Here is a 27,624-nt window from a genome sequence, read left to right on the forward strand (position 1 = left end):
TGCTTAGGATAGCTTTAATGAACATGTAAGCCCGAACCAGTGCTCAGGAAGACTATCAGAGGACGTTATGACTATGCCCCTAACAGGCTCCGCCTCAGAGTTAGGCCACGTAAGCCGAATTGCATAGGACGGGCACTCCGGAGACCCATCACCCCCAAAACAAAAAATGACTATCTTGAGAAAAAACTGAGACCAAGTTTACATTAGAGAGTCTGCTTCTGAGATATGAAGAACACACTCCTCTCCGAGAGGCGTCTCCTCTGATACAAAAGGTTTGTTTTATGGAGAAGATGTAGTTTGTACCTTCCAAAAGAAGTGCTCTGAAGGCCCCCGAGGAAACATATCGCATCAAAGATGAGGGAAAACCCCTGGTTAGTTCTAACGACCAAAAGCCGTCCTCAGAACAGCCCAGTCCAGCTTGGCTCGCCCGGCCCGACAGTCCCCGTGGGTCACCCGAAGAGACCTGGAAGCCCGCGGGCCGCGGCAGGGAGCTGCCAGGGCACCTCGGCCGTGTGGCCGGGCCGTCCGGGTACGCGTCCCTCACAGACTCGTCTCCTCGCACACTCTGACGGGGATGTTGTAGTGCCGGTCGTCCTCGGCGATCAGGGTCACCACCGGCCAGTCCGTGGGTGGGTCGGTGGGGTAGACCGTGATGAATTCTTCGGTGCTGTACTTGGAGAGCCGGTACACCCGGATGGTGTGGCGCACGGCATAGGCAAGAAGGAACATTTCCACCTGGGGAAAAGAGCCAACGGGTCTGCGGGGGGGAAGCTGTGCTGAAAGACACAGTCCCACCTGCTCCCTCCCAGGCTGCGGGCAGCAACCCTCCTTCCCCACCCTGGGCCCGGCCCCCGGCCTTTCCCCCACAGTCATTACAAACAGCAGATCATCAAAAATGGACTCACCGTGCGGTAAATCAGGGACTCGTATCCAGAATGTATGACGAACTTTTATAATTCAACAATTAAAAAAGCAAGCGACCGGTTTAAAAATTGGGCAAAGGATGTGAAAAGAACAGACATTAATCCGAAGAAGATATGCAAATGGGCAATGAGCACCTGAAAAGTCATCAGGGGACCGCAGACCGAGGCCACACTGAGCTCCCACTTCACGCCCCCCAGAACAGTTAGGATCAAACAGGTAAGAACGAGGCACGACCACTTAACAGGCACCAGGTTTTCTTGTGGAGTGATGAACATGTTTTGGAACTCGACACAGGTAGTGGTCATACAATGCTTAAATGTACCAAGAGCCACTGAGTTATATACTTTAGAATGGGGTTAATTTTATATGAACCTCAACTAAAAAAAAGGTGGGGGGGGGGCGCGTGGGTGGCTCAGTCGGTTAGGCGTCCGACTTTGGCTCGGGTCATGTTCTCACAGGTTCGTGGTTTGAGCCCCATATTGGGCTCTGTGCTGACAGCTCAGAGCCTGGAGCCTGCTTCGGATTCTGTGTCTCCCTCTCTCTGGCCCTCCCCCTGCTCACGCTCTGTCTCAATCTCTCTAAAATAAACTTAAAAAAAAAAAAAAAAAAGAAGTACATCTTAGGTACATACCCAAGAGAAATGAAAATATGTGTCCACACAAAAAACCTGCATATAAACATTCATAACAGGATCATTCAAAATAGCTAAAAAGTACAAAGACCCCAAATGTCCATCAACTGAAGAATGAATGTGATACAGCCATACAATGGAATACTGTTAGTGATACACGCTACAATATGGATGAATCTTGAAAACGTTATGCTAAGTGACAGAGGCAAGTCACAAAAAAACACGTATGATTCCATTTATAGGAAATGTCCAGAATAGGCAAATCTATAGCAACAGGAAGTAGACTAGTGGCTGCCTAGGGCTGGAGGGGAGGGGGAATTAGCACCAGTCATTACAGGGTTTCTTTTTGGAGTGATAAAATGGCCTGAAATTAGACTACAATGACGGCTGCAAAACTCTATAAAAATACTAAAAACCACTGAGTTATGCACTTCAAAAGGGTAAACTTTATGTACGTAAATTATGTCTCGATAAAGCTGTTATATTTTAAAAATGGACTCGCCATATGACAGTAGACTTTGTGAGGACTCAGAAAGAACGAACTTCGGTCTAATTTGCAAACCAGCTGCACCAGACTTTTTACTGAAGGCAAGCGCTACGGTTCAGGAGACGTAAGCAGCCCACACTGCGAGTGCAGATACTTTTTGTAAGCAGTTCTTTTTGTAAGTCAATTCTGCCTGACCCAGCAGTGACCTTCAGCCTTTGCTCTTTCTTACACACCAGGAAAAGGTAAGCGCAAGTGGGCAAGTGGGTCTCGTAAGCACAAAGGGAGCCCTTTGGATGGATAGCCTTAAATGCTGCTTTAATGGCTGGCTGTTCCACCAGAAAGGACTTAAGCTTTTCAGGATAATGTAATGAGGGCACTAAACATAGTGCAAGGTGTGGTGAGTCAGGGGACAGTACTGCACTGCGTCTCCGTGTAGAACTCCAAACTTAGCATCTCTGTAAAAGATCCAAGAGCAGGCTAGTCTCTACTGGCTAAGGTGACTCCATTTCTATTTTTAGAGGATGCTACCTAATACAGCTACAGCTGCCAAGATTAAATAATAAGACCCTTTGCTTCATGTATTGGTAGCCTACCAGACGCGAGGGTACTAATCCCGTCCGGCCTCCTGCAGAAGCCAGCCCCGGATGAAATCAACGTGGTGGTTACAAAACAGACCCACAGTTCTTTTGTACCCTTGTACTCCTCACTTGAAAAGGTGGGTGGAACTAATGCTCTCCCCTTGAGTGTGGGATGGATTTAGTGACTTGTTTTTAACAAATAGAATACGGTGTAGACCATAGCGTTTAACTTCCAAGATGAGATCACAAAACACATTTGTGGCTTCCTCCTTGCTCTCTTCTTGGATCACTTCACTTTCTCAGAGAAGCCAGCCATCATGTCACAAGGACACTCAAGTGGCCCTACAGAAGGGCCCATGTGTCGAGGAACTAAACCCTCCTAAGCTACCAATGAGGCCTCCTGCCAACAGCCGGGGGAGTGCGCCACGTGGGAAGTGGATCCCCTAGCCCAGTCAGGCCCTCGGATGACTGCAACCTCCCGAGACCCCGGGACAGAATCACGCAACTAAGCTGCTCTGGAGCCCTTGACCGACAGAGGCTCTGAAATACCGTGTGATGATGAAAGCTGCTGCTTTGGACTAATACACTCCCGAAGGCACAACTCACCTGTTCAAGGCCACCAGTGTGTCCCACCTGGTTTAGGTGGTTCCTTAGCAGCTGTCCAGGATCATTCGATGTGTCCCGAGCAAACAGAAGCACAGAGAAAAATGGTACTTCCTTTCCCTTCTCTTTGTCATCGTATAGTTCAATGGCTCTATTTAGCATTAGAAATTTTACAGCTTCATAGAGGCTATATTCCTCTTCCTCATTTGTGAACAGTTCATCGCAAGCTATCTGCCTCGCTTCAGCAGTTCTCAGTTCTGCCAAGCCTGCCCACTGCAAGAAAGGTGCATAACAATTACACGTCTGTTCTAAGAAACCCTGGTGTACTTCCATACTACGTGCACAAAATTATTTTCCAAGTAGGCAACCACGGATCATGCACCAACATTCACAACATTCAAGTTTTTAGCTCAAACCATGGTACTCTTTAGACCACACAAATTCCTTATTCAGCTTTTCCCCCATTAATTTGAAACAAAAGTACAAGGCACTAAGAAGGCCTAAGGCCATGGAATGGAACTTTCAACTCCCCTAAGATCCTAGACAATGGAATTGAACTAGTCAAGGGGCACCTGCATGGCTTCGTCAGTTAAGTGCCTGACTTCAGCTCAGGTCATGATCTCAGTTTGTGGGTTCAAGCCCTGCATCAGGCTCTGTGCTGACAGCTCGGAGCCTGGAGCCTGCTTCAGATTCTGTGTCTCCCTCTCTCTCTGCCCGTCCCCTGCTCGTGCGCGCTCTCTCTCTCAAAAATAAATAAGCATTAAAAAAAACAAAAGAAAGAAAGAAATTGAACCAATCAGAGATACTTCTGGAGGGAGGCGCCTGGGTGGCTCTGTCAGTTAAGCGTCCGACTTCAGTGGCTCAGTCGGCTAAGCGTCCAACTGCAGCTCAGGTGGTCGTGATCTCACAGTTTGTGAGTTTGAGCCCCGCACCAGGCTCTGTGCTGACCGCTTGGAGCCTGACACCTGCTTCAGACGCCGTGTCTCCCTCTCCCTCTGCCCTTCCCAGCTTGCACACTCTCGCTCTCTCTCTCTCTCAAGAATAAATATTTTTTTAAAATTTTTAATTGAAAAAAAAAAAAAAGAAATAGTCTGGAGGAGCTAATAAGGTGCATGTGAGGCTGGTATGTGAAGCTGTGAAGGGTAGCTAAAATTACTTCTCCCCTTAAGGGGTTTCCAGGAGCACTGACCACCCAGAAACAGCAAGTCGAGCTGCAAAAATGAAGCTGGGCCAGGAAGACTATGAGGTCTTTTGATTGTTAATTTACTACGGTCTTCCCTCTAACTTCTTAAAAATATACCTGGGAGTTTCAAATGCATATATCCACTCAGGAAATGTTTACTGACTCCTGATTAAGAATAAAGCAGAGTACTAGGTATTCAGCTAACAGTGGCAAACTCTTAAGTGAGCGAGAAAACTCAATAAATATATGCGCTTTTAAGTTCAAGCAAATGAGAGGAGATACTGATGTGAAACTAGTCCTTTTTTTTTTAATGTTTATTTATTTGAGAGACAGAGAGAGAGAGAGAGAGAGAGAGAGCGAGCGCGTGCGCACAGGAGGGGCAGAGAGAGAGGGAGACAGAATCCCAAGCAGGCTCTGCACCTTCAATGCAGAGCCCAATGCAAGGATCGAACCCACGAACAGTTAGATCATGACCTGAGCTGAACTCGAGAGTCGGACACTTAACTGACTGAGCCACCCAGGTGCCCCAGAAACTAGTCCTTATGAGTAACCGGTAACTACTGCCCCTCTCAAAAACCATTAAAATTCTAAATTCAACAGTAAATTTTAATGGTAATGACTGTACCACAGGATTCTCTTCAATATGTGGCTGAAAGCTGGAACATCTCATATTTTCCAGAAGCAACCAAGCTGGCAGTCAAGAGCATGGCTCTAGAGTCAGAGAGTCAGGATGGAATGAAGGCCTTCCCACCAAGCAGCTGGTGGCATTAACAGACATCTTTAAAACAGGAATAACACAGCAACTACATTTCGGTAGTTATGAGAATTAAATAACCTATTTAATAACCTAATTAAATAACCGTGTTTCACAGACAGCCTGGCACATGAGAGGTACCAGTTATGTTGGCTTAGATTATTAATGAACAATTTTAATGTCACTGTGAACTGGAATCACTTCAACATTCCCAAAAATGAGGATCTAATTATAGCAGACACAATTGATAAAGCAAAAATTGCAATTTCACAAGACCTTAAAAGAGACGAAAAGGAAATTGTCACAAGTGGGCAAGCCGAAGAGCCTTCCCATTCACTCACACAGCCAGAAACCTGCTCTCGACCTCCCCCTAACCCAGATCCTGGGCAAGCACACGTCTCCCTGCCCCAAAAAGGCTGTGCTCTATAAACCCCAAGCTCCACTCTAAGAGGCAAAGAGAACAGAATCCCTATTTCCTTCTCTTGTCACCATTTCTTTATCTCTAGACTTCCTTTGACAGTGAACTTTCCATTAAACACTCGTGTCTGTTAATAAAAACTAAGCTCCAGGAGGTCAAGCCCTCAGCTCATTTACTACACAATATATTTACCAAATGCCTACTATGTGTCAGGCTTGGTACTCGACACTGGGTGAAAAGGAACGAGCAGGACAGTCTCTCGTGGAGCTCAAAGTCTAGCCGGACGGCAGACTATACTGGGGGAAACAGATCAACATCTGGTGGAGGAGCTAAAGGCCACTGGAAACCGGAGCCTGAGTAGTTCAGTCCACTGAGCATCCAACTCTTGATTTCGGGGCTGACAGGTCAGAGCCTACTTGGGATTCTCCCTCCCCTCTCTCTCTGCCCCTCCCCTGCTTGCATGAGCTCGCTCGCTCTCTCTCTCTCAAAGTAAATAAACTTTTAAAGGGAGGGAGGAAGGAAGAGAGAGAGAAAGAGAAAAAAAGACATCTGCCACCCCCTTAACCAGTCTCCCTCCCATCTACAAAGCCTGGAGCCATCAGCAGGCCCTCAAGCCAGGGTTCCTGGTGAAGAAAGCCTCAAGCAAGCAGCCTAGTGGACAGCGTGGGCCAGTGTGCAAGGACATCCAAACCCCATGGAATACTCCAGAACGGGAGTATTTTCTTAACCAAATCACTGGGAATCAGCCAACCAAGTTCTCCCTGTAATTATGTTTCAGAGAAACCCTCAGGACAGTTTTCAAAAGACAAGTTACTGAATTTACTCACCGGACAATCATTCAGGAATGAAAACAAGTCTAATAAATATGGGCAGAATCTTAAAATATGAAATTGGGAAGAATTTAATAAAGATGCACTTATATCACTGATAATACTGTAAGAAATACAGACTAAATACAGACTATCCCTGAAGCTTGTCAATATGACTTAGAACAAAGACTACACTTGTTTAAGGTTTCCTTTGAAGAAAGTTAAACATTTCACTAAACATAATAATCGGTGTTATTTCCCCATCTTACCAAAGACTTCACAGGAAGAGTTTGTGTTCGTTTAAATTATGTTGCCTAAAAACCTGCCACGGGCATCTGGCAATCCACTAAGCGAGGACCGAGAATTGGTCTGCTGGGGCAGTCAGGAGCGAGAGTTTTGCACTTATCAGAGAAAAAGAAAAAAACTACAGGTTCCAAACCTTCTTCCTTAGCAGTGTGAGGGACTCCTTAATTTTATCAACCAGGTCCTCGCTCTTCCCCTCAAATTTCAGTCCAAGTTTCCACTGCTTGATCCAATTGTATTTGCTTATGAGTTTTTCCGGTAACTGGATTATCAAGAAACAGAGAGATAAAGAGGTGTTAGAACCAAGAAATCCATCACAGGATCCTGCAGAAACCACAAAGCCTATAAAACCTACCTTTGTTTCCAGAATTCATTCCTGCACATTTGTCTGGGTTTGGGATGGAGGGACCTAAATCTGGAATTGTGAAACTCGGAAAGCACCACCCCCCTCCCCCAACTCCAGGAGGCTGCTGGAGTCAAATGGTGCTTCTGGTTGAGATACAAAGGCACCATTCAGCTTGCTCAGCTCCAACCACAGCCAGAACATTCCACAGCACTTCGTGAGGGCACATGAAGGCAGGGTCCACATCGTGTCTTCACAAACCACACAGGCAGCTACTGGGCTCAATGGCAGCCTCCTGCCGTCCCTAATGCCCAACTTAGGAAGGCGCTTCAGGCATGCAAGATGGTCCAGGATAAAGTAAAAACCTGATTCTTTCCTGATTAGAAATATAAAGCCTAACTTCCAGTATTGCCATATATCCCCAAAGTTTTGATATTCAAAAAAACAATGTGTATCTAGTTTAACCTAAGCCTGATCAATATCGTAAGATAAAGAACACCATGGAGAATAAGAAGCAGAGCTAACAGCCGCGGTGGCCCAGCTCATTAAAGAAGCGACAGCTGACCTACTACTTTGCCTGGTTCCTTTTTTTTTTTTTTTCCTGGAGGGTGTTTTATTTTGTTTTCCCCTAATCAACAGAAGCTGGAGTCTGAGAGGCAAGCTGGGACACAACCCGGTCGATGACGGCATGGGAACCCCGACACTCCCAACAGTCTTGGGTGTGTCAGAAGAACATTCCTAATTAGGCTGGGCACAGGCATGTCGCTTCCCTGCTATAAAACCCAGAAAGGAAACGACAGTTCACCTCCACGTCAAAGGATCGTTAAAGGAGAATTAATTCCTATGACATCCTACGTGGAACAAGAGAGCCTGTTTAACAGTCCCGAACACAGGTTTAAATGAGGCCACAGGCTCAGTTCCCCAGGCATCTAAGACTCTGAAGACCCTTTCCCAAAGGGCGATTCCAATTTTACCCTCTCAATCTACAGCAATCATGTAAACCAAAGGTGGTTTCCTTTCTGCAGAAAACAAAACCACACAGGGAAATTCCTCTTTAGGTAAAGTTACCCCAGGGACCACGATCCACACTCACTCACTAAGCGGGGAGGGGCTGTGTTCTCCCCATTTCCTGTGACCACCCCACCAAGCAGCCCAGCTCCGCACCCACCCACGCTGCCCAGCATTTGGGCAACGTGTGCGCCGTTTTGCTGCGAAGCTTCAGTTCCGCTTTCAGATCTGTCACCAGAACCTAAAATGCCCTCAAGTGGCAACAAGTTGAAATCACAACTGGGCACAAGGAAGTGCAAAGAGCAGGAAATACCCGCTACACTGGGAAAAGGGGTACAGAGAAGCCCAGAAGACCATCTGAGCGGCACAGGATGCTGTGCACGTACCTAAAAAGCAGGCACCACACACAAGTGAATTACCTGAAAGTCCCCAACGTTCTAACTACACACAGGGAACCCCTGACATAAAAGTCCATTTCCTCATTCCTTCCACGCACGGGTGAACTGTTGCTAGGAAATGCCCTTGCTCAGGGGCGCATGCCTCTGGGAGACGTGGAGATCCTGGAGAAAGCCCGAGAGACAAGGTGTGAAAAAGAAACAACGAGGAAAGAATAATGCAGCTGGAACGATTTATTCAGAAGAAAAAATGGATCTACCTCTAAACACTTTCCAGAGTCACGGAAAACAGGGAAGTAGCCATTCTTTTCTACCACGTACACAGACGCTGCACTTCTGCTAGAATGAGGGAGACTCAAGCAAAAAACAAGACTGAAACAAGAAACCAGGGTTGGACGCATTTCAGAATAAAGTCGGTGACCCGCTGAGAAGGAGTCCCGCTTGTGACTCCACAACAGCCCGCTCTCTAGCAAGTGTCCACAGTCCTTGGCACCATTGCCATGATCAAAAGGACTGTAGGTTAACAACGATGCACCCCCAAAACGAACGCATGAAGAGAGCTCCGATGTACAAACACTGTCACAGGTCCCACCCGTTCAGAAACATTCTAAAACTCAGCGAACGTGCCCTGAAGGACAACCCCCTCTCGGGGACCGAGACACGCCCCAAGTTTAAGAGCAGCCAGACCGAGCCACCTCTGACACTGGGGTCAGGGTCAGGTGGTCCAGCTGTAGTCAAATACGGAGACTGGGATCTGGAGACAGGGGCCCCAAGCAGGGTAGGCAGAGAGAGGCAGTGAGGGCAAAGCTCACACCCCAGGCTGAGACCAAAGCAAGGCCAGGGGAGAGTGCAAGGGCTTGGACTAAGGGGAGGAGGGTCTCTCAGTCCAGCTCTCCTCTCTCCCTTTTACGTTCTGAAACGAGTATGTTCTAGGAAAGAGGGAAAAGGGCAAAATGCTACAGAGAACAGATCTCAATCTGCAAACAGGCAGATACAGCCAGCTGAAGGGTGCATGTCCCTTGGTGACAACATATGGCTTCTCTGGGCTCGCCCGGATTCTGGATGAGGTCAAGAGATGCTCCGCAGTGCCCGGCCTACGGCCCAGAGGCCGGCATCAGTTCTCAGTCCACAGACTCATACAAACTTAGGTGTCCCAGGACCTCTCTGATCCCAGAAGCTGAAGGGGCGCGTTAAGGGAGAGCCGGTGCGGTTCAGGAGAGGCCGCGTATGTGACATGAGAGTCCCTTGAACCTGCCTGCTGAGAGCGGCTCACCCGCGTCCCCAGAAGTGGTCAGTGCTGTCACACTCCTAAAAGCCCCACGGACACACGGTAACCACAGGCGGTGGTGCCATGAACAAACCAGGACACGTGACTGTCGCTGGACACAGGGTGGCGGTCAGAGGCGGTCGGGGCGCGTCAGAAAGACCAAGGAGCAGGGTAAACGGACACAGACTCGTCACCGGCTCTGCTCACGTGTCCACAACCGCAAGCCCACGCCATCTCTCACACAAGAACTTCAGACCAGGCTGTAACGGCAAGCGGGGTTTCGCTTCGAATGACAGGATACATGTCATCCTGACGTATCAGGAAGATGCATGAGAAACGACTTTCGTACCAACACTCCTGTAAGACTATCTTGTTCTGCAGCAACAGACTTCTTAAATATCACGCGATCTGCTTCTCTTAAGCAAGCGTGCTCGCACATTCGGATTTTACAGTCAACAGGTGACTTATCACCGTTATACAAGCAGTGTGTGGAGACAGACAAACCCCCCTCCGAGGAGAGGTGGCCCAGGCACCCAACGCCCCCCGCCCCTGGCCACCAGGCCAGGCCACACCTGGTCACACCCCACCTTCTTCCAGGCACGGGGCGCCACCCCTCGCTCCCACAAAGAGGCTCCCGCCAGAGCGGACTTTCCGAGGGAAGACCGGTGGAGGGGCCGGAATGAGAGCCGGAATGGAACGGCCTCCGCGGGTTGTGCCCTTTGAGGCCAGGTGACCCCGCGCGCACCTAATCTCTAGCTCGGCTGCCACCCGGCTTCCTCTAAGTCGTCTTCATTCCAGGCAAATACCCCAGCTGCCTCAACAGTTCCCGAACGGGAGCAGTCAGCTCGGTCACACTCGCATCGGTACTGGGGACACAGGCCCAGAGCTGTACCGCCCTCGACACGGGGTCTGACCAGCCCGGTCCCAGACAGGACTGTGGTTCGGCAGTGTTCCTTGAGGACACGGCTTCATTCTCACTGCCGGCCACACATCATGGGGCGGGGGGGGGGGGGGTAGGGGGGGGGGTGTTCCCACCGAACTTGCGATCGATTCATCCTCACGTCCTTCCCAAGCTGCCGTTAAGGCAGATCTCCCACAGCAAGCCCTCTTGGGTTTTGTTTAGTGGTCTGTTGCCGCTGCTGTTGTCGTTTAAGCACGGGACTTCTGATTTTCTTCCAACTAATGCCTCATGACCAGTTCTGCCCAATCATTCCTGCCCACCACACTCTTTTTGGGTCCTTCTATCATCCAACCTATCACGTGACTCCATCTGCTGTGTGTTGTAGGCACAAGCCACGATGACACGACATTCTGGGGTGTCACTACCACGCTGCAGATTTAAACCAAAGACGGCCAGGCACGGGACGCATCCCCCGACCCTCGCCTCCCAGGAAGCCTCTCGACGGCCACCTGCGGCACCGATCCTCTTAACGCCGCAGAAGGTGCTGATTTCTCGCACTGAAGCTAGAACCACAGAAACCTGCCTTCTAAAACCCCAGCGGGTTCTCAGATGGTGCCACATACAGCCCGCCTCCTACCGACACCAACGTCGAGTCGAACTGCCCGTACGCAGTTTTTACAAACTATAAACACCAGCTCTCTTAATTCACTCTCAATTCTCAATTAATCCTTCGTTCTTTACTTGAATTGTTCAAATAAACGTGATGGCTCTTCTCTCCTGGGAAACAGCAACGGTTCTTGGTCCTTCTAGCATGCAAAGTCATCCTGGCCACACGAGAACGGAGAAACCCACACGCCGACGTCACGCCGCGGACAGCACCGGCAAGGAGCCCAGGCCGAGGCGCGAGCTCTTTCTCACGAAAACGATGGAAACATTGCGGACTCAAACCTGCAGCAGCAGCGTACCAGCGTGAGCTCCGGGTCCTGCAGCCAGGACGGCAGCGCCGCCGGCTGGCTCATCGCCTGGAACAGCGTGGCCCTCAGCGCACAGTAATTGTCTCCACGGACTCGCCGTATAGAGGTGAACTTCTGCGACACCTCCTCGTAGCCCTGGGTGGAAGCATCAAAGAATTCAAAGTGGGCATTATTGACTTCGGAGGGTAGGGAAAGTTTTATTCCTGTGGGAAAAAACGTGCCCCCCACCCCTGCCCCATCGCTGGAAGAACGAGAACAGGCTGGCGGAGGCCTCCTCGAACTTTTCCCGTTCCGGTTTTTATTAATCCGAAGAAATTGACAGATGCTAGTACTGTACAAAACATCAGCATATGTAACAGATCCAACACACGAGAACATATAAATAATATACCAGATATTATGAAAACACTTCCAGCCCCTAGAGCTGGAGTCAGACGTCCCTTTTCTACACAACTGTTGTTGACACTTACTTATTGATAACCAACTTCTGAGGGGTTTAAGCTGTGTTGAAAGGGACCCTAGCTCTAAAGAAGAGATAGGAAATATAGAGATATATTCCTATATTTCCTATAGAGAGATATATTTCCTATAGAGAAATACAGAGAGAAACGTACTAAGTTTCCACCTCCATATTTTAAAAAAGTAAAAAAACCCCTTGGGGCGCCTGGGTGGCTCTGTCAGTTAAGTGTCCGACTCACTTTCGGCTCGGGTCATGATCTTGCGTTATGAGACCGAGCCCCGTGTCAGGCTCTGTGCTGGGCGTGGCGCCTGCTTAAGATTCTCTCTCTCACTCTCCCTCTGTCCCCCTCGCACACATGCGTGCTCTCTCTCTCAAAAAAAATAAAATAAAAAATAATAATAATAATCCCAAGCTTCCATGGTATACTTAAAAAAAGTCCACATGTTGGGGCGCCTGGGTGGCGCAGTCGGTTAAGCGTCCGACTTCAGCCAGGTCACGATCTCGCGGTCCGTGAGTTCGAGCCCCGCGTCAGGCTCTGGGCTGGTGGCTCAGAGCCTGGAGCCTGTTTCCGATTCTGTGTCTCCCTCTCTCTCTGCCCCTCCCCCGTTCATGCTCTGTCTCTCTCTGTCCCAAAAATAAATAAACGTTGAAAAAAAATTTAAAAAAAAAAAAAAAAAGTCCACATGCTAGAAGATATCTGGATAATTCCATTAGACTCTTTAAAAAGTGGATTCAAGTGTCATTCTTATTCAGTCTGGAAGTGAAACGAGGAAATGAAAATGATGAGTGACATACGTGTTCAGTCACTCAAACACAGCCGTCCAAACGGACCATTTTAAAGCCTACTCCAAAAGCAGCCCCCATAAAATGGTCCACAGGCACCGGGCCAAGCTGCTCCTGAGGCTCGAGTGTCAGGATCCACTTTGCTGCCTCCTGCACTTCTCTGGCCTTGTCCTGTGGGCCCTGCTGCCCATCTCACTCGTCCTTGACTGTTGTCACCTGAAGCTCTGCTTCCTCCCCTGCACGTACACAAAAGGAGCATCGCCCTTAACGTGGGGTGGACACCATGCAGACTGTGCCCAAGTATGGGACCCTCGTTATTAGTTTTCAAGGGGCAAGTCACAGGATGATGTTCTAAGTGGGTGTGAAATGATTTCTTTCCAACAATAAAATTTTGAGAGTTGCGTTTTCATTTAGTGGTCCAATCACTGCAACACAGTAAGGGCCCACCGAGCACCTCTTCCCTTCGGTGGACTCCCAGCTATCCCGGGAATACTCGCGACGGCTGACTCAGCGGTAACTGCATCTTTCCAAATGCACCAATTACTCGTGCCATTTCAGAGGTGACTCAAACTTCTAAAACTAAATTTGGATTTATGCACACTTACTTCCAAAAGAATACCCAAAACAAAAAAAAACCGTAAGATAAACAAGGGCAAAAAAAAAGAACCGAGACACCCAACTGTTACCAGGCCCCTGAGATGCTCTAATTACTGCCACGGGTCCCAGAGTGACACTTTTCTAACTGATGTGCCTTTGGTTATTTGGTCACTGAAAGAGTCCAACTACATGGTCAAATCTTTCTCTAGAACTAAAATCACAAAGAAACGATTTTAGCATGAGTTGCAAAATATGGAATATGTGGATACCCTTAATAGATACGTTCAATTACAGACCCAGAGGTGCCAACTGTTAGAACAGATCCTTTAAAGAGTCTGAGGTCATGAAATAAAATTGCAAGTCAAGGAAAGCATTTCTGGGGAAGATGAGAAGACATATGTTAGGTATCCAGCCTCCTGGTTGTCTAGTTTGATATGGGGCTATCTGGAAAACCTCCAAGCGGACAATACACGTATTCGGCAGATGGCCTCACAAATTTAAATGTTCATGGTCCCAGATATTTCATGAGTGAGCTCTCCACCAAGTGCCTGAGACGTGAGGAGTCTACAGTTCAGACTCGGAGGGAGCAGAGCTAAATTTGGCTCTCAGAGCTTTAAAAGTAGCAGCTACATTCTGAGTAAGGTCAGCCCACTGCAGGGCAAGCATGAGCAGCTGAGGTGCGTGTAGAAGAGGCACAATCGTTTCTATACAAACAAGCTCAGCGGTGCCTGGGTGGCTCAGTCGGTTGGATGTCTGACTCTTGGTTTCGGCTCAGGTCATGATCCCAAGGTCATGGCATCGGGCACAGTGCCGGGCTCCACAGTGAGCCTGGAGCCTCATTAAGACTCTCTCTCTCTCCCTCTGCCCCTCTCCCCCACTCGCACTCTCTAAAATAAAAAATAAATAAATAAAAATAAGATGTAAAGAAAAGAACAGATGTATACAAATATTTTTAAATTTTAAACCCTAAATAACACAGATCTAAACAACAACAAAAGTAGACACTCCTATCAAATATGACAGGTCAATATCTGTAGTACAAAAGTACATTCAAAGTCATAATGTAAATAATCCCAAGAGAAAAATGACCAAAGGATAAACCCAGAGGTTATAAGAAGGGATGGAAGTTTTAGGTTGAAACTGCTTTAGCTCAGAAACGGTCAGAGTAGCAATTCCACATCGTTCAACACACTAAGGAATATTGGACTCAGGGTCCATTTGAGGGGAGAACCAACAGGGTGCTGTGGTCGGCCAGTACGCACTGCGGCGGGCCAAGGGTCCAACTGAACAATAACCCAGCCAGTCACAGCAGGACCACGTCATGGGCATCCCCAATGTCTCACAGCCTCAGACACTACCTAGGGGGTATCAATCTATGCAAAGGGACAAGGAGGGGCAGCTCCAGGGACACCCTAAATAAAGGGAGCAGTTCCAGATCTCTTTGCATAAGGAGTGCAGGAGAGCCCAAGCCCCTCAGACAGGAAGGCATGAAACCAAACCCAGGTGGGGACAGCAGGAGGCATGGCATCTGCTGGCCCCTCCCTACGGCTTTTACCACAACAAGCCAGAAGGACCTGGCCCCGAATGACCAAATGACCCCAAGAGGACACCCAAGGACTGACCCTACTCGGAGCAGCACAAATCTACATCTAACAGATATGTTTTTTCCAAGAAACTAAGTTACTGAATAACTGATACTGACTCTGTATTAATACTATGATTCAAAACAAGTCCCTTACCTTTGGAGTCCGTTTCCTCATCTCTAAAATTAGAATGGCGATATTTACAACGTCTAATAGCAGTTGTAACTATGTCTAAAAATATAAAAGGACATACTACGTAATTACTTATGACAGACTATTTGAAAGGCCTGAACTGTGTGCATGTAGGCACTGTACCTTTTTCATACATGTGGCTTTTTGTGTATTTCCCCTCCATTCTTTTTTGCAGTAGTCCATGATGTCCATTTCAGGAGCTACACTTAATCTGGCTTCTGTTGAAGAATCAAAAACAGGGGTGGGTAATGAAACAAAGCACAATCAAAACAACAGACGGCTTTACTCAGAGGTTACTTCTTCTCTCACTTCATTCCAAAAAGACCCAGAATCCCCCCGACCTCCCATCATCACCTCACTGCTGGATAACCTGGAGGTGTTCCAGTGGGCCTCCCTCGTCACCATACCTCACTCTCCACACAGCAGCCAGACACTTCAAACTTGAGTCAGACAACAGCCATCACCCCCGGGTTCTGAGAGCTCCAGAACCCCGAGTGGAATGGATGTCCTTACTTCCTACCAAGGCCCTTAGGTCCCACCCCCGCCCCACCGTGGCGTCTCTGGCCCCTGCTCCCACCCCACCTGCGGCCTCGCCTGTACTTCTCCGACACACCTGTGGGCCTCCATCACTCCCTACCTACCGGTCTCTGCTCAGATGTCACCTAACACCCCTAGGTCCCAACGCCCCCCGCACACCTTCACTCTATTCCCCTTCCGCTGTTTTGTTCTTCTTCTTGGAACTGATTACCACCTGACGTATTTCTTTTTCTGCATTCCTCCCCTAAACCCCCACACATACCCGCACCCACAGACACAATAAGGCACAATTCCTCGACGGCAAGGGCTTATTTTGTGTCTCAGCTGTGATCTTAGCACCTGGCATTGCACTGCCACAGGGTGTCCTAGACTACTGTTCTAATCAAATTAAATGTGCACGTCTCAGCCGTGAAAAAATACATCTACTGGTTTTTAATTAGTTTTTAGATCCATTATACAAAGAGATAACAGCTACTTTAACAAAAACTGTATCTGTCTTTATTTATTTATACTCTGCCTGATCCCAAAAGGCTGTAAAGCTGCTGACAATAAGCCAGAAGCTAACAGAGCTCTCAATGTTAGCTGAACCACGGACCTCATTTGACTCGAACGATACGTTAAAAATACGACTTGCAATCAGACAAATTATATAATAAAAAATGGCTTTTAGATTTGCCTTATTTAAAATATAAGGTATGGGTTTGATTTGTGGTATACGTGTATGCACACGCATGGGTGTGTGTGTTTTAGGAAGAAAGTGAAGGAAATTCTCAGGCACATCTCGATCTCCTTTTTAAATTATTGAAGAAGTAAACGTCAGCAAGGAAATTAGGATACAAACACAGAAGTACCTTACAAGGTATTTACTCCTGAGGAAGGAGTAAATTAAAAACACACTCAGCCCAATTCAACAAACATTTACTGAATGTCTAACATGTGCCAAGCACTGAGCTGGAAACCGGGGTCACGAAGGCCGTTAAGACCCGGACTCTGTCCTGAATGGGTCTGTAGACGGAAGAAGAAAAGACCACAGGCATTCACAATCCAGGGTGTGATGGGTAGAGGCATGAGTAAGGAACACAAAGTCCTTTCTGCAGATAACATACAAACAATTCTCTGTGGCCTAAGTCAGGACCCGCTTAAACGTAAACACACCTTGAAGCATAACACACAGACACCACAGTTCTCGATGCTGCACAGCCAATCCTCAAATGCAGACCCATCGGTGCTTAACTTCAAAAACCATTTTTTGAGCGTCTACGCAGTGGAGGGAAGAGTTCCTCGTATCTGCCTTCTCACTCACCTCCCCACAACGCACAAGGAACTGCAAACATCCAGAGTTGAGGACACTGACTGGGCCACGATTTTCCACCAGGCAGTGTTGTGAGCCTGTCCGGACAGCACACATCCAGCTCAGGAAGGACATCGTGGGAACAAAGTCCAGCCTTCCTGCTCTCCCAGCCCGCGTTCCTCATTCCTGCCCACACCAGCAAAAGCCCTGGGCCCTGGGCAGGGTGGGCCTGGTCACCGGCCCAAAACCAAGAGGAGGAGGAGGAGACCTCACGAGATCGAGAGGACAAGTCACAGGCCACAACCCTGTGCTGAACAAGAGGCCTGCGGGAGGTAATGAGGGTTGGAAAAGGGAGGACCCACACAGCTACTAGCATCAAAATGACACTCTAAGTCCCGTCCTGCAGCTGTTCTTGGGAGGAAGGCTCCAACAACCTCCGCACGCCCTCCTCTAGGACAGGAGCTAGAGGCACAGGACAGGCAGTGCCTGACCTTGATCAAGCAGCTTTCTTTCTTTCTTTCTTTCTTTCTTTCTTTCTTTCTTTCTTTCTTTAACTGCAAACTACAGACTCCGTTACTATTTCCAAGAACGAACATTGTTTTTTAAACGTTTGTTCATTTCTGAGAGAGAGCACGCACCAGCGGAGAAGAGGCAGAGACGGACGGAGGATCCAAAGCAGGTTCCATGCTGACAGCACAGAGCCTGATGTGGGGCTTGAACTCCCAAACCGTGTGATCGTGACCTAAGCCGAAGTCTAAGACGCTTAACCAAATGAGCCACCCAGGAGCCCCAAGAAAGAACATTTCAAATGGCAAAAAAAAAAAAAAAAAAATCCAAAGGAGAAACCGAAAACTAGGTGATAACCAGGAGCTCAAATAACCAAGAGGTCTGGTCCTAACCCCCACACGGTAACAAAGACAAGGAGTCAGAACCTGGAAAGATGGGCACTTAAAACTGAACTTCAGAAAGCTGGGACTCTCAGTCAAAGGGCAGGCTAGGGCAAGAATCACACTTTTTCTGTAATGGGCTAGAAAATAAATAACGTAGGCTCTGAGAGCCGTAAGGTTTCTGACACAATTACTCAACTTTACCATGTGTGAAAGCCATCACAGACAATATGTAGACTAAGAAATTCCAATAAAACTTTATCAAACTAGGTGGCACATCAGATTTGGCCAGGGAGCCAATAGTTTGCCAGCCCCTGGGCCCTTTTGTTAATGAAAGGTGTTTTCACTAATAAAGAGAGAGCAAAAGAAAACTTTCTGCATTCGTCCGGGCTCTGGCTTGGGAAAGAGGAAGTCTCCCAGAGAATTCATAATCACAGGCTGACTCTCATACAGGGACAGGGCGGGAATTCAGATTAGCCCCAAGACCCTGGAAATTCAAGTTTAGAAATTAACATAATGTGGCCCAAGGCTGGTGGCACCCCGGGTGCCTAGCGGGAACAAGACCAAACTCTCTCACACTCGAGGCAGGGCGCACGAGCCCTATACAGAAATGCAAAATCTGAGCTTGCAATTCAAACTTCGAAGAAACAAGAAACAAGCAAAACTAGCACAGGGCATAATTAGGCCTGCTAAGATTTTCAGGGAATGAACTGTTCAGATCCAGAAGACTACGTTTTAAATGCTTAAAGAAATAAAAGGAGTAAGAAATATGAGCAAAGGGCAAAAAACTATCAAAAAGAGACCAGGCAAACCTGAAGGGAAGACAGAACTTTTTAAAAAAGAAACATTTTATTTTTAAATCTCTACACCCAATGTGGGGCTTGAACTTACATCCACAAGATCAACAGTTGCACGCTCTACTGACTGGGCCAGCCAGGCGCCCCCAGAACTTTTCCAAAAAAGAAAGAAAAGAGATCCAAAGAAATAGTACAGGATGGAACAGGGGCTACAAGAAAAAAATCTACAAAAGGGCACGTCATGAAGAGCCTTGGATGACTGAAGGAGGCCAGCACACACCTACTCAGAGTTCTGGAAGGAGTGAGCAGAGAGAATGAGAAGAAGACAATATTCAAGAAGATAATGGCTGAGAATTCTCCCAAACTGATGCAAACTAGGCATCTAGGGATTCAAAAGGAAGAACACCTCAAGCAGTACGTTTTTAAAAGTCCACCCTTCACAGACATCACAAAGAAACTGCAGAAAAACACGACACATTATCTACCAAGGGTTGGTGTGACCGCGTACTGCCACTCCCCCAGAAACGACAAGACAACGGGACAGTCCTCAAAAAGGTCACAGAAAACACCTGCCCGTCTGGAGTTATTCAACAACAAAGTGAAATAGAGAAGTTTTCCAGCAAACAGAGCATCCTGCCAACAGACCCTTCAAGAGGCACTTCCCAAGGATCTTCTTTCAGGAAGGGCAACAAACCCAGAAGGACTGAGACGCAGGAAGGAGTGTAAAGGGATCCACTCCGGCCTCGGACTAAAGCTGGAAATGACACAGCTCACTGAAAAGCTAAAACACCCGCAGCATGTGGAGGGCGACGCTGGCGGGCAGAGTCGAATCGCCGCAAAGCAAGCCAGCGGGCCCCGCAAATGCAGCAGGGACACCCAATGACGAAGGAACCGCTTGCTCCCCAGGAATACGACTAACCAGGAAGGCCTCTGCGTCCAAAGTGAATCGTGTGCAGTGGCAGCAGCAGAAACAGAGCACCTGCGGAAACTTCACGGAGGACGGAGCAGTGTGGCCAAGGAACGCCCCTGACTGGACGCCTACAGGGAACGTCTTCGAGGGCTAGCACGGTAAAGAGGTCCACCAACTCCTTGTGAGGACAACTCAAGGAAGCCTTGAACATGATCAAAAACCCCGCTTTGTATCATTTGTTCCTAATCACGCACATGACAATTATTTTTGTTAACCATAAAGTACACAGCAGTTAGTTCTCAAAACCGACCGGCAGCACACTCACATGACACAGGTCATGAGAGAGACGGTGGCGCTGGTGGATCGTTTACGGAGCATCCCCCGAATGGAGCACCCCCACTCGGCCCCAGCGGGGACCGGCCAGGGAAGGCCCTGCCGGCCATGCGCCCGGCGGAGGAGGCCGGGGGTAAGGCCTCACCCTAGCGGCAACGGGCCCGTGGGTTCTGGGCGCGGTGAGAAGAGCAGGCATAAGTGAGCAGAAACACGGACAAAAAGTCATGAAACAATCAGAGGATTCGGGCTACTGATCCCGTGATCGTTCTTTCTCACAAGCCAGTGGCATCCACGTGGCCCCCTGCAAGCCAAGACACATGGAGCCAGCTTCTCAAGAAGTCCTTCCGCTGGAAAGGAAAGGTGCATTTCAAATCCAAACTCTCCCTCTAAGAATATGAGGGAAATCATGAACTGAGGGAGGTGGCGTCACGAGATTAAGCAAATCCGCACGCTGCGAAAATGATACGAATGTAGAGAACGCAGGGAGAATATTGGCATGAAATTTTTAAAACCTCAGGAACCGGTACTCCCCAAACAGACCTCAGCAAAATGGATAACGAGACGCAGCTAAGGCCATACGCAGAAGAATGTTTCCTAGGAAGCAGGTCTCAGTATTTTATGGAAACGGATACAGCGATTTAACTGCATTTTCTACTATAAATAGTAAGAAGTCTATGAATAAAACAATTCCAAACATACCTGATAACCCTCTTTCATGTATAAGTAATTCTTTCTCCTTTTCTATTTCATCCGCGTCACGATACATGTCCTCCTCACTGAAATCACACCAAATTAGACATTTCAAAAATTTGTTGCACTGGCATTTTCCCTCTTATTACAGTATGCGCTTGCTTAAAAAATCTGTAAGACACGAAAAGTTTAACTTTTTCCTGTTACGTGATGATGACTGAGAAAGTATGGCTCTCAAATCCTGGTTGCACATGTTGCTATCACTCCACAGTTTCTTATGTCACAAGCAAATTTTACAAACACTACTTTAAAAACAAGGACAGGAAAACATCAGTTATTACACGTCCTCAACGCTAAAAGCCCTCCCAAGGCTCCTCCTGCTCCCTGACCCCCACGCTCACGCTGCCACCCACGTCCTGTGGCGCGTATCCCTACTGTCCCACGTACTTGAACTGCTGCCAATCTGACTGACTCGGGACTTACACGACAGGTTCCTGAAGAGTCTCCAGTCTCCTCTAGTGACTGAACGAGAACCTACTATGTACCAGAGAAGGAAGAAAACCCCACGGGTGCTGGACGAGGATTGAAAAAGGGTGTCTCCTTTGCCCCGCGAGATAAACCACAACCCGACAATGATGAGAAACAGAAATACCAGCTCTATCTTGGCTCAAACCACAAGACACGTGAAAGCCCCCACAGTCCCAAGGTGGACCAAGAGTAAGTGACAAGAGGACAGGACAGCCTCCATGCCGGTGGATGGTACGACCAGTAAACCCGCAGAACCCCATTAAGGCTCAGGGACCAGAGGTGCCAAGTACTTCTCAGGGTGCAGGAGACGCCCAGAGCTGAAAACAAGGAAACTGGCTGGTGTACACGTAGGGTGAAATCAGACCCCTAATTCCCTGCAGTCCCTCCCCGTGACAGCACAGCCCCAGTCCTCACGCCAGACAGAGGCTCCAGGTGCCAATGAATCACAGGAAGGGGTTAATAAGGTTAATGACAAATAAGGAATTAAGCGACCGACCCGAGAAACTCCCATCCCCGGTGACCGCGGCACCCCAGCTCCCAGCACATGGCCCAGCACGGCAGGGGAAAGAGGAAGGAAGAGGTGAGCGGGAGCAAGAGACGGAAGGGGTACTGAGAGAAGCAGACCGAAGTGGGGAATCTAACAAACCCGCCTTCTCCCACGTCACTGAAACCCTACGATGGCTCCCAATAAGCAGGCAGGTCTACACGTGGGCCTAACCCGCCGCTCTGGCCTGCAGGCCACGATTCCTCTCCTCCGCACAGCCACGCTTCAGTCCAAACACCGGGTCAACACCAGCCTCTGCTTTTACGCCTGTGACTGGCTCCATCCGCTCCCTCCGCTCGCACGGCTCACTGCTTAACACATCAGGACACACGCAGCACGGGCGGCCCCGCCGCAGAGCGCCGTGGCTAGCGTGGGGGCCCGGAAGTCATGTCAGGGTTTAGCCGCTCCTTGGCACCTTACAGCCCTGGGTGTGGGACCGTGGAACTAAACTAGCTGTAACTCTCAGCACCTAGATTTAACTACCTGTGAACAACAGACAGTACTCTCCTCAAAAGACTGTTGTAAAAAGACACATATAAAACACGAGCGCTCAAAAAGTTAGCTATTCTCCTTCCCATACTACGGCACTGGTGCAGAGTACTAATAAACGGTTTGCCCGATGGTCATTTCCTGTTCCTTTTTTTCTTTCTAAATAAAGGCGATGGTGTGTGTGCGTGCCTATTTTTTAAAACACCGTGGGGCTGAGGGGACATATTAGGAAAAGGTACTTTCCATGTGCTCTGACCCCCGTGAGATTCCAAGTAAAAGGTACGGTGTCACCCAGGGAGCCCACGCCAGAGGTAAAAGCAAACAGAAAGCAGATTCGCGGGGACCAGACATCAAACGCCTAAGATAAAAAGTGACTAAATATGTTAGTTCTTCTTTCAATAATTTTGTGGTAACTTCTGGCCTCCTTGCTAGCTTTATCGAACAGGAGAGAACCTGATCCTGTAAGACAATCATTTAAGTGAACCACTTTCTTGATCATCATCAGAAGCATGTCTTCAGGCAAGCCACTTCCCTAATCTTGGCCTCCGTTTTCTCATCTTCAAAGCGAGAGGAGTAGACTAGATCCGCATGATCTACATGGTTCCTCTTCGAGGACTTAAGTTCTAACACACTATCAACCTATGGGTTGTTAAAAAAAAACTGTACTTCGGGCGAATTCTGTGGCTACGCCGCAGGCACATTTGGGTCTACCTTTGTCCTCTTCCTTTTTAACCTGCAAAATAACCAAAGTGCAATCAGGACACCAGTGCCCAGAGGAAGTTCCCTAAAGGAGCATCTCTCAGGACAGCCACACGTACAAATTGGCACCAAGGCCAATAGGAAAGGAACAAGGAGAAGTCAGCATGGGAACAAAATGCAAAGGGAAGACAGAGTAGAAGGAAAGATTATTGGAAATAAAAAGCAGTGATTCAAGATACACAAAAGCAGCAAAGCAGAAACTGACGAATGGGAGGCCAGAGCACATTCAAATTACTTTAGCCACAACCAGATTTCACTCAGATCCTGTGCACAAATGTTTGCTAACGTCCCTAGCCCCCAAGGACAAGCATTCAAGGACATTTGCTAACTTCACAAAGCCACCAAGGAAATTGCAATATGGCCTTTAATTCCTTGGAGAGAGAATAAATTTTAAGTTTAAGCAGTAAGTTCCATTAGTACGGTCAGAGAAGAAGATATTTAACAGCCAAAATGAAATAGTCCCCCAACATAAGGACAATCAACTGGAAAGAGAGAGAGATGTGACAGCAAGAAAAATAAAAATTTTAAGAAATTAGTTCACTCAGTATTTTAAGCTGAAAATAATGACCAATGAAGCATTTACCAATTTATTATAAATACATACGTACTATTTATAAGTGTATTATTTATTATTTATGTTTTTGTTGTATATTAATTATATTTAAATAGCTAGAAGCTTGAATTTTTGTTATGAGAAGGGAGGAGAGTGAAATAACAAAAAGAAAAAGGATATTACGTTGTAAGATAAAATTGTCAAAGCTGGTCAGTTTCAGAAATTTGGTAATTTTTTGTGTTTATGAGTCGAGTTGGAGTAGGAATGGGGAGCGTCTACCATTTGGCACTAAAGAGGCCACCAAAGCCCAACGACTCAAATGATCACCACCACAAAAGCCTTCCTTCTAGAAAATATACCGATAGCTAAAAAACTAAGACAAAGTCTTAAATGTGACTTGATTTTTGGGGGACCGTGGCATTCCTGAATCATGCTCAATTACACAACTCAGTTAAATTTCAAAACCAAAATCCTAGTAAGTTCTACTTAGAAAATTCCTAGAAATTCTTAGTTTAGCACCATCATGTTATTTTAAAGTATATATTTTCAAGCCCCCGTTTTCTCCTAAGCTAGAGATGAAATATTTTATTCTTAATATTAAGGCAATATACATGATTAAGTTACATGACTTTGCATACTAAATCATAATCTCTCTTGCTCTGTTTAAAGACCTGAGTTAACAATAAATTTTTGAAAACTTAATTTAAAAAGGCTTACTACAAACAGACAAAACTGTACTATTGCCAAGAACAAAAGCTATAAACTAAAAATACATCGGTCAGTGAAGCAAGACATTTCTGCAAAGCCAATTTTTCAATTTCTGATACAAGTAAACGGGTTATATGAAAAAAAGTCAATTCTAACTTCTATGCAAAGCTAAGACAGCATGTTAACCACTCACCATTATGAACACTTGCATTAAGTTCCCCTCTGTTGCCTAAAAAGGCTAAACTGAGTATGACTTTGTTCGGTTCTCTGGACTTGAACGCTGCCGTTCATGCTTAACTTGGCCTATCCTAGAACGCCGATGGCCCAGGCAGTGTTGGTAAGACAGTGTCAACCATGGGACAGCAATGTACCTTCCCACAAAGGCACAGGAAAAGCAAAGACCACTCAACCCAGCCTCTCTCCACCACTTAGCGGCTGTAGAGATGGGTGAACAACACATCAAATGCAGGAAAGTACCGGCACCCAAGCCAAAATTCCACCTCCCTTCTGCGAGTGGACTTTCCATGACTGGCTCATGCTACTCCAGAGGTATCTGGGGACAACCCAGACATCCTCAACAATGAGGTTGGAAACAAGCTTTACATCCAGGTGGGAGAAGGGGCAGGAGGGAGTAGCTGTTACCCTATCAAACATACCCCGCAGGAGGTAAGGAGGCAGGTGGGAAAACACACAGCAATACCCAAGAACAATGGTTTAACAACTTGCTGTTCACGCCCTTTTGAAAATCCACAGCTTTCATCAGAAGCTCAGCCCAGAAAATACACGTAAAATTTCACCTTCAATTTCAGAGGGGCTCACAGACACACTCTCCACCACACACAGTCCTAAATTCAAACCATGTCCCACCATCAGGCGGACAAAGAAGGGCCTCGAAGTAGTCTTGCTTCTGAATTCCCTAAGCATGTCTAGCCTGGCCACCAACCATGTCCCAAGACCATCTTGGTCCTCAAGATTACCTTAGCTAAGGGCAAGAAGTAGATACAGCCTAAGTCTTGAAATGGAGGGGTAGGGTGAGCAGGGGATAAAGCACGGCCAACCTGCTCATAGGAACAGTGAGGAAGCTTCAAGAAAAGTCAACCAAATCTGGTCTGATCTAAGACTTCTTCAAGTCAGACCCTAAGTCATCTTGTGAGCCATCCTTAAGGCCTGCCCAGAGGATGACAACCACAGCTCTCAAACAAGCTAGGAGAGGTCGTTATAAATCATGTTCCTCTGCCTGGTTTTGCTGAGAAAGCCAGAAAGAGATGGGGGTGAGGTTCCCACTGAGGCATCAGGGAACCTGGCCCTCAAACCTCTTCTGTCTCCCTGGCCGAGCTGCACCTCCGGAATCTGCACCTGTTTCCTAACGTGTAAAATGACAAACCTAGGCTATTTTTTTGTTTTTGGTTTTTTTCCAGATTTCTTTCAGACCAAGTCTGTAATTCTGACAGCAGTAAGAGGTGTGCCTCAAAACCTTTTGGGAAAGAGTGCTCCTCACCATGACCTATTTCCCCAGGTTCTGACTCAGGAAACTTGCCAAATAATTTTGCATACTTTTAGGAACATGATTCTGGCTCCAAAGTTCCTGCATCTCACGGGGGCATGAGAATTGCTGGGGCCAAGGCTAAGGTGCAGCTTCTGGGGGCAGGGTCTCTAACCAGGGAGTCACGGCTCAGACCACCAGGGCAAAAGCAAGGGAGGAGCAGTTAGAAACCAGCATGAGCTGTGAAGGGGCAGAAGCAGAAGGCACCCCCACCTCCCCCAGCCTACTTTACCCTCTGCGGAGTCTGCAGTAGTTCTCCAACCCAGAGAGCAAACCTGCAGCCAGAGAGCACATCAGCTCACACGTGGGTCTGTAGAGCAGTTTCAATTTTCAAAATCAAGGTATTCCATTAAAAAGTCAGGGTATTGGGATTCTTTAAATATAGAAAATCCAGCAAGCAGAGAATGGAACCTAGTGGACTCTGACCCCAACAGCAATGGACACAGCTATCCAGGAACCAATGGCCCACACCTGGCCAGCCTCACTCGCTTAGGTTACCTGCATAGCTCCTGGGGTGGGGAGTTTGCGACTGCCTATTGCAAAGCTTTCCCAATAGCCATGAACACATTAAGTGTGGATACTACCATCCCAGAGGGTTTAGATGCTCAATAAATGAGAATGTCAACGCCCATGATAAAGAACCAGGCACAGGAAAGTTATTATAATACACTAGCTGTATACCAGGCCTGCCAAACACCCCTTTTTAGGAAATGCCAAAAATAATCTAATTTGAACACTTACAATTCAACTTGCCAGCCAATTAAGCTGTCAAAATAGTTATCTGAGTGCTTTCATCAACTCTGAAATTCAAAGACATTTATATGTGCCTAGAACCTGAAAGTGGAGAAAAAGTTGCAGCCTTCAAGTTTACACTTCGCTTCCACTTTCCCCCCAGACCCTTGCTAGAACTATAAACTCTTCCAACTTAAGCTGCCTTCTTTATAGTTCGCTAAAAAACTGCTCTAACCAGCACTATCTCTCGTGCTTAAAAGTAACGGGGGTGGGGGTGGGGGTGGGGAGGAGGAGAGCTTAAGCTACTAACGGGCAAAAGAGAATTGGGTCAGACTCGGTCCAAAGTCTATTCAACAGGTGGGGCGTTCATCAAGCGGCAACTTGCCTTCCAAGAACAAACTTGTCGCATGGTTCAGTTTTCTTCTGGCCGTGATAGAAGCAACCTTACTTCCTTCCCCAACTAGGTCGGAGGAAAGATTCACTGGGAGTTAGTTATAACAATACGCTTTTCCGGTTTGTTTCCCAAGTTCCCGGAGCTCTGTTTTAACTTTGGAGCAACGCAGATGTAAAAACAGAGGGCACTGGGTGACCAGGACTGTGAGCCGGACCCTGCGGGGAAACCACCTGTACGGACACTGGATGCAAGTGTCTTCGAATTCCTCTCCGTCGCCGACGACCTTACCCTGAATACAGGCTGCGAAGGGCTCTTAGCCGGCTACTCCCCAGCCCACCCCACGCCCAGCGTTCCCGAGGGAACCGACCCAGAGCCCCCGCCCGCCCCCGCTGCGCCCCGCGACTCACTGCTCGGCTGAGCACCGCACCGCGGTCCGCGGCTGCCCGCCGGCCGCCGCCTTCCCGCCCTCCCGCGCCGCGGCTCTCGCGGGGCCCGGGGACGCGGCCCCCTCCTCCCGCGCCGGCTTCTCAGCACAGCTCGCGCCCGGCCACGACCCGGGCTGGGGCATGGTGCCCCGATTCATCGGGCCGCCGCCGGCGGCGGCGACACCGGGGTTCGGCCGCCTCCCAACGATCCGGGGCCCCTCCCGTCGGGGCGCCCGGCCGTGGCCGCCGCCGCCGCTGTACCGCCCGCCGGCTTCCGAGGCTGCGCAGAATGCTTCCGCACGCGTCACCGC

General features: G+C 48.1%; 1 protein-coding gene across 2 annotated transcripts; it reads right to left on the minus strand.

The window, feature by feature from the left end:
* Positions 1 to 27,578, minus strand: OTULIN (OTU deubiquitinase with linear linkage specificity). Of its 2 annotated transcripts, none has more exons than XM_043600970.1 (7): positions 27,296 to 27,578; positions 20,648 to 20,724; positions 15,317 to 15,411; positions 11,570 to 11,713; positions 6,827 to 6,952; positions 3,227 to 3,496; positions 1 to 735 (listed from the first exon to the last, which is right to left on the minus strand). In XM_043600970.1, the coding sequence occupies exons 1-7, from the start codon at positions 27,469 to 27,471 to the stop codon at positions 541 to 543; spliced, it is 1,083 nt and encodes a 360-aa protein (XP_043456905.1). In that variant the 5' UTR covers positions 27,472 to 27,578; the 3' UTR covers positions 1 to 540. The 2 variants fall into 2 exon arrangements, with proteins under 2 accessions (XP_043456905.1, XP_043456913.1); XM_043600978.1 differs by lacking the exon at positions 27,296 to 27,578 and adding an exon at positions 26,880 to 27,154.
* Positions 27,579 to 27,624: the final 46 nt, after the last annotated feature.

Source organism: Prionailurus bengalensis, chromosome A1, assembly GCF_016509475.1.
Source record: "Prionailurus bengalensis isolate Pbe53 chromosome A1, Fcat_Pben_1.1_paternal_pri, whole genome shotgun sequence".
Taxonomy (NCBI): domain Eukaryota; kingdom Metazoa; phylum Chordata; class Mammalia; order Carnivora; family Felidae; genus Prionailurus; species Prionailurus bengalensis.

Bases quoted from the DNA above. Each gene is read 5' to 3' on its own strand.
- OTULIN (XM_043600970.1), bottom strand. From the start codon at position 27,471: ATGAATCGGGGCACCATGCCCCAGCCCGGGTCGTGGCCGGGCGCGAGC. The intron at 15,412-20,647 runs GTATGTTTGGAA...ATTCTTCAACAG, and splicing joins ACATGAAAGAGGGTTATCAG to AAGCCAGATTAAGTGTAGCT. The intron at 11,714-15,316 runs GTACAGTGCCTA...GCTTCCACCCAG, and splicing joins AAGCCACATGTATGAAAAAG to GGCTACGAGGAGGTGTCGCA.